The sequence below is a fragment of the Harmonia axyridis genome, chromosome 7 (genome assembly GCF_914767665.1).
Source record: "Harmonia axyridis chromosome 7, icHarAxyr1.1, whole genome shotgun sequence".
Taxonomy (NCBI): domain Eukaryota; kingdom Metazoa; phylum Arthropoda; class Insecta; order Coleoptera; family Coccinellidae; genus Harmonia; species Harmonia axyridis.
The window spans coordinates 26,619,580-26,626,752 of record NC_059507.1 but is presented as its reverse complement, the minus strand read 5'-3'; the positions used below and the strand labels follow the sequence as shown (position 1 = coordinate 26,626,752).

Here is a 7,173-nt window from a genome sequence, read left to right as displayed (position 1 = left end):
TTAAATATTCGTATATGATGATATTTTGACAAATTATTTCAAGCATTCTTCAGAAAAACAAGACTTGTGACAAATAAAAAGGCAAACAATAAATATACACCAATAAATTAAGATATAAAACATTTGAAATGAATCACAGAAGTTACTCGAAAGGACCACCATTCCCTCAATGTAAACTATTGCCCTTTTCAAATAACAAACTTTTTTTAATACAAAAAGTCTGTATTATCACGGATCTTATCGCATTCGAATTCGATGATCTGTAAGAGAATATTCTCTCTTCCTTCTTCCGAACAATGCAATAAATTCAAATATCACCAAAGGAAATAATCGATAGAATTGAAATCTGGTGATCCAGCTTTAGACTTCTGCCTATTCACATATTTGGGATGAATAAAGAGTAATTTTGGTAGAATGTGTAGATCAATCAAACAATTCTTATTAACTCCACATCATACTTTCTTTGAGACTTTATTTGGTGTGCCTGTATGTGTTTTTTTAGTCCATCATATGAATTCCTCAAATTGAAGACACCATCCCACGTGAAAATGGTTTCGCCAGTAATAATTGATCATTCTTCGTTTCTCAAAATTTTTTTTTGAAATTTCTCTTACTAGGCTTTATTCTAAGAATTCCATAATACCTGGCTTCGATAGTTGTTTTTTTTGGAGATGAAAAGGTAACGTTTATTTTTCTTCAATCCAAGCCATAGTCACATGCACGTTCAGAGCATGAGCAATCCTTCTGGTACTAATTTCTTGATAGAGATTCTTGAATTAATTATGAAGAATCAATTCATCGATACTGTCACAAAAACCATACACGAACAACTTATTCTTGATTCTATAATTTATGAGGTATTATTATGTTCGACTCCACACTGGCGGAATGCCGAAATCTTCCTGGTTTGGATCACTCCAAAAAGTTTCTTCGAAACTTTGACTCTACGAGATCCAAGAAGTATCTGGATCTTAGTTAAAATATGCTACACCTCCTCACTGGATTCCTCACAGGGCTTTGTCACCTTAGGATGAGAATGGGTCTAATAGAAAATGACTAGTGCAGATTGTGTGAGGAGGAGGAAGAAACTCAAGATCACCTGGTGACGGAATGCCTTCCCATCACTAGCCAACGCAAAATATGCTTTGGATACGAAGCTTGTAAAAGTGAGGACTAAGCCTCTTTGAAGCCATCTCAGATATTGGTGTTCATAAGAACTCTGGAACTGGAAGGCGAGCTTAAAATCATGTTATGGAGAGAAAAGCTTTGATGGAGGACACAATAGACCATTAGGTTGCAGTGAAACGGAACCTCCCTAATTAAATCTAATCGACTTTGATAAAGATTTTCAAAGAATAAAAGAACAGACAGCAAAAAAATTTGCCGATACCAGTGGTCAAAATTTATGTCATAGGTATTGGTCTATTCTATTCGAATAAACTCTTGTGGGATTCAACCTAATTTAACTTGTCAAAATTCTATTTTATTTTTTTAATATATTTCTCTGTGACAGCGTTTCTTATTTAAACATACTTTAGAGTTTATAGGCAAAGCCTCAACTCGGTATCATGTTATAAAAATAATAAATAATATACATTGCAGTAATGTATTTCCAGGATGAAGGGGCTCGTCATTTCAGAATTATGATCAGGAATTCACATTTTTAATAAGTCAGTTATTAAAAATGTACAATCTGAAGAAGCTACTGTGTAGCAAAACCATTTCAATTTATAGAATTAAGAAGTGGAAATATAATAACGGTAATTATACTTTAGATTCAAAATAAATTTCCATCAAGTAAAAAGCCCGAGTCAATCCCATATTTAAAGACAATAGTACCTATTTCCGGACAAATGAATAGGTATCTCAAAATATATAAAACAGTAAATTATTTTGATGAGCAAGGTAAGATAGTACTCCGGAATATAACTCAAGGACCGAGCAGGTAGGAATACCTGTGATTGCATTTTTGCCTGTTATCAAACTTTTAGCGACAAGTTTGCTTTCCAACGTCTCATCGAGGTTGATGGCATTCAGCTCCTTGAGTATGTACCGTCAAATAAATCCAACATCAAGTTGAACCCGTTGGGAAATGTAAATACCATATTCGTATAATGAAATCTCAAACAAACGATCCCCGTAATTAACAAAAAAGCATGTTTTGCACACAGTTCCTTATTTATATAACTAAAAGCAAATAAAATCAATTCAACTCTCGGTAAACAAGTTTTCGAGATAAGTGAAGATTCCGTTCTGCGCACATTCGCAAAGATCGCGGTTCATAAATATAATAATGTAGCAATTGACATTATTTATTCGTGAAAAGTGTGATAACGTTGTTTTAGCATGCAAATTTCTGATGTCTATTCAAGATTTGAAACTATTTTTTACTATGTTTACGAAATATTTCGATTTCACAGTGGACTGAACTAGGTTGAAGAAACAATCTTATTCGGAATCTTTAGTTGCGTCAGAAACTTTTAGTATATTTCATAGTCAAAATTTCGCTGTTTCATGATTATTCTGATTTTCACTGGCTAGTATAGGAGTATTTAGTATGAAGAATAAAATTAAAGAACTAGAAAAAATAAGTACACAAAAAAATCAAAATATAGTATTAGACATTTTAAGATTGAATATAAAAAAAGTATTAGTCGGGTAGAAAGGTAGAAAGATGTAGATAACTAACAGGGCCGACTTAGGGGGTGAAACAGTGAGCCGACTGTTTCAGGCACCTATTTTCGATGAGTGGCAATTTAGCCCAGTTTGTGGTCGCTCTTTCATATTTCTGAAAAAATATAGTCTTGATTCTTAAAAACAACATGAGGTTGGTCCGCTTTGCTGCGTTTATCAACATTCCGTGCAATAAAAATCTCCAAACCGTTTTTACTAAGCCGCCTATAAGCAGCATTGCCTATTACCCTAAGGCCCAGTTTCACCAAATGCTTTAATCTTGACTTAGCTCTTAAGTGAGGCCTTAGATCACGATTAATGTAATGTAGTGTTTCACCACACTCCAAAGCGCCATTTAATCGACCAATCGCGATTTAGCACTAATCGGCCATTTTTGGAGGATTATAACCTTTCAAGTAGAGATTAATAATTATTTATCAGTATGGAACTCTTGTCTATGTGATTATTTTTCCGGAAATTTCTAATTTTTGGGTCAATTTTATCAAAATATCACTATATGTATAGGTTCAATATTTCCCATTTAAAATACACGTAAACTTTGTTTTTGTGTTTTATGAAATTTATTGCAAAGAATAATTTATTGATATGTTTGATTGAAATATTATTTGAGAAGCAGTTAAACTTGTCAATAAAAATAAATAAGTTAATAAAATTACTTATATAGTTTTTTTCCAGAATGTGTGGTTTTGTGAAATGGGATAATTTCTTTTTAACTTCTGCAAGTTTCCGACATTTCGAAGCACATCACTCGACATTTTCGGCAAAAATTAACTTTGTTTTTTGTTTACAAGATGACAAATGATTTGAAATGTTATGAATGAATGACACCTGACACCTAGCGCCAATGGTGGTCATCACTGCTAATACGATACAGAAAACTGAGAAAACTATATAACTTTTTGTTCACAACGTTGCCAAATGGTTTGACTATTTAATCGCGATTTGGTTAATCGCGATCATCTTCGGACGGGTTGATGCATGGTGAAACAGAAAACACTGTTAAGCCTGCTTTAGTAACAAGCGGAGTTTAATCAATCTGGGATCAAGTGCTGTTTGGTGAAACTGGGCCTAATTGAATGAGGGATGGAATGTATTTCACAAAGACGAAAAACAACACTTCGAATTACGTGGAAGTTGTTTACACATTCAACCTATGGAAAATTCCTATGATTCTGATTTCGAAACTAGTTACTGATAAATGCTAAAAACATATGTTTTTAACGCAATTATTTTACGAAGCTTTCCATGCCTTACCGCCCTTTGTATATTGTGGTGTGATAGGTAATCTTTCATCGATCGTATGTGATCGATTGTGAATGTGAGAATCAGATATATTACTTACGCATTGTTCAGAAGAAGAAGAAATAATTAATTATCTTCTGAGGGTGGATATATTTTTCTTGTCTTTATACCAATTTAGGCACTAATTGTTCAGTGCACTTTAGAATTAAATTGATTTTTAAATATTTTTCAGTAGGCTTATCATGATTTGTTTCATTTTGTTTCGATAGGATAATTATTGTATAATTTTATATATGCTTAGGAGCCCCATTCGAAGGTGACTTCATCACATCAGGAGACAAAATCGTCATCAAAAATTATTTAGATAAACTGAAAGCTTCGGATTTCAAAGGTCCTGTCAAACAATACACCGACGACACAGCTATGACACGATGTATTGCATTGGCGTTGATTGATAAGCCAGAGCTGGATTATGTATTGATGGCTAAATTCTTTGTTAAAGAATATTTCCTTGAACCAAAACGAGGATATGGTCAAAATGTCATTACAGTTTTCAAAAAACTAAAACAAAGCAGATTTCAAGACGTTTTCAAGCCTGCAAGTGAACAGTTTGATGGTTCTGGTTCCTTCGGAAATGGAGGAGCTATGAGAATAGCTCCATTAGCATTATATTTTTCAACAATTATGATTTGATGATAGATGCTGTTATAAAGGCTACAAAATTGACTCATACTAATCCTCTGGGTATAAATGGGGCCCTTCTGCAATGTATGGCAATACAACAATGTTTTATGGTGAAACATGGTGAGAAGATTGATGTCCATAGATTTGTAGATGAGCTCTTGCACAAAATGAAACCATTTGAATATGAAGAGGATGAAGATTTGGAAGAGATTCTTGAAAAACCATATAGAGAGAAGTTCTTGACAATACAGAACCTACTTCAGAGAACATATGATGAGGATGATGTACTCTATGATGAAATTCTTGAAATGTTGGGAAATTCAATATCAGCCCTAGAATCTGTTCCTACAGCAATTTACTGTTTTTTAAAAGCATGTTCAGAAACCCCTGAATTGAAGGATATATTCAGAAATGCAGTAGAATATGCCATATCCCTAGGAGGTGACACTGATACTATAGCTAGTATGACAGGAGCTATAGCTGGTGCATATGTTGGTGAAGAACATTTAAACAAACACTTGATAAAACACTGTGAGAAACATGAAGAGACTATTGAAATGGCAGATAATCTATTGGCTGCAAGACATGAACAAACTTCAGAAATGAAAAACTCATAAATATGAAATGATTGAAAATTTCAGCTGATTATAATTTTATGTATTTTATCATACTTTTTTTGTTTTCGAATAAGGTAGTTTAATTATGTACACCTTTAATTGGGTGTATTATTTGCAAAATAAATAAAAATAAGAAATTCAGGAATTTATTGTAGGTAAAAATGTTCAAAAAAAAAAGAAACCCAGTGGAAACGACTTCAGAAAGAAATGATTAGCAAAATCGCTAGAGAAATCAAAAATGGCAAATTATCATCGAGGCAGGTTATCTAATAAAGATAAGATAGACAAAAATAAAAAGTTCAAAGTTATTCTGTACTAGCTGCCTGCCCCGGATTCGTATGTTCTGTTAGGCAACCCAAAATACAACCTTCGAAATGTCAAATTATACTCTATGATTGTGTTCGTTCGGTCGGAAGAAAAAGGAAAGCCTTTTTTTCGTACGATTCTTTAGTAATGAACAATAGTAAAGATTTAGCGATCAACAAAAATATATAAACAAACCATAATGTGTGCAGAGCTTTGAGATAAATTGATATCCAATTATTATAATCTTCCAGAGCCACCTTGTATTGAACATTTTCCAGGAACGTCGATTCAGAAAGGCGACTCCGAAAATACATTGTTTGTTTACACTCACTGGAGTCGATTAGAATGCTGCCTTTGCTACAACCGAGCATTATTATGCCTTTTGTTGTTGCTTTTTATTCATTTTACAACGTGTGAGTGTGTAGGCATGGCATAACCGCGCGGTGAGACGAGACAGGCATATTGAAATGACTGAGGTTTTCACTTTCCGAAACTTAGTCGTGTTGGAGAATATCGTATCGTATTTTTGTCACGCAGTGAAGCAGCTTACTTGAGATTTCTGAAATTGGATATCACATTACTAGGATTACGAAGATCTGACCGCCAGGATGTATACAGGGTGTCCCATAAGTGGCACGTCACAGTGACACCGGAGGTAGGTCAGCTAAAGAGGGACCTAACCAGCCTAACATGACCCCAGTAAAAGTTGCATGGTTTTCGAGTTATTACCAAATTACGTTTTTTAGTGAATTTTCACCTTTTTTAACATTGTCAGGGTCAGAATTCTGCTGGAAAGCTCTCGAAGCTTATTTTTCTTGTTGTAATGGAATCTTAAATAGTTATTTAAGATGACATGAGTATGATTCTGTCAAAAAGTTATGTGGATTTCCGTAAATTGATGGATAAATGTTGCTTTCAATTGCTAGCAAAACGAGAACTTCGACTTTGGACACCTGCTGTGAAAAAAAATCCTTGAAACAAAACGAGCAAGTAACATCAAAAAATTGGGCATTTTAGACAGGTTTAGAAATGGTACAATACACGAATCTTATGCCCATAAAACTAGGTATTTTCATCATTTTACCGATGCCCTACTTAACTAAGTTGAAACTAGGAACCCCGCTATCAGGTAATTTTGCCGCTTGCTATGACATTACATTTGATACCGGGCTTTGTTATTATTTGTTAAAGTCACAATAGGGAAAAAGATGGATTAGGGGAAGCGAAAAAGGAATATTATTGAAAAAAAAGGTAAATTAATTAAAAACAGACTTAACTTTCGATTATTTATTCAATTCTTAAATCTAACTTACAGTAAATGTTCAAACTGTTTCCCTCGGACTCTAATGCATAAATGACACCGTTTCATAAAATTACGATTCAATTTTCTTAAACTAATTTCCGATATGGTCCGGGCTGCGTCGAATACGCGTTCACGCAATTCTTCCTCGCGTATTCGACGCAGCCCGGACCATATTGGAAATAAGTTTAAGAAAATTGAATCGTAATTTTATAAAACGGTGTCATTTATGCATTAGATTCTGAGGGAAACAGTTTGAACATTTACTGTAAGTTAGATTTAAGAATTAAATAAATAATCGAAAGTTAAGTCTGTTTTTAATTAATTTAC

The 7,173-nt window shown here is 33.7% G+C and overlaps 1 protein-coding gene across 1 annotated transcript; it reads left to right on the top strand.

Annotated features, from left to right (window-relative positions):
- Positions 1 to 4,628: 4,628 nt before the first annotated feature.
- Positions 4,629 to 5,237, top strand: LOC123685371 (ADP-ribose glycohydrolase ARH3-like). Its single transcript, XM_045625025.1, has one exon. The coding sequence runs from the start codon at positions 4,629 to 4,631 to the stop codon at positions 5,235 to 5,237; it is 609 nt and encodes a 202-aa protein (XP_045480981.1).
- The last annotated feature ends 1,936 nt before the right edge of the window (positions 5,238 to 7,173 follow it).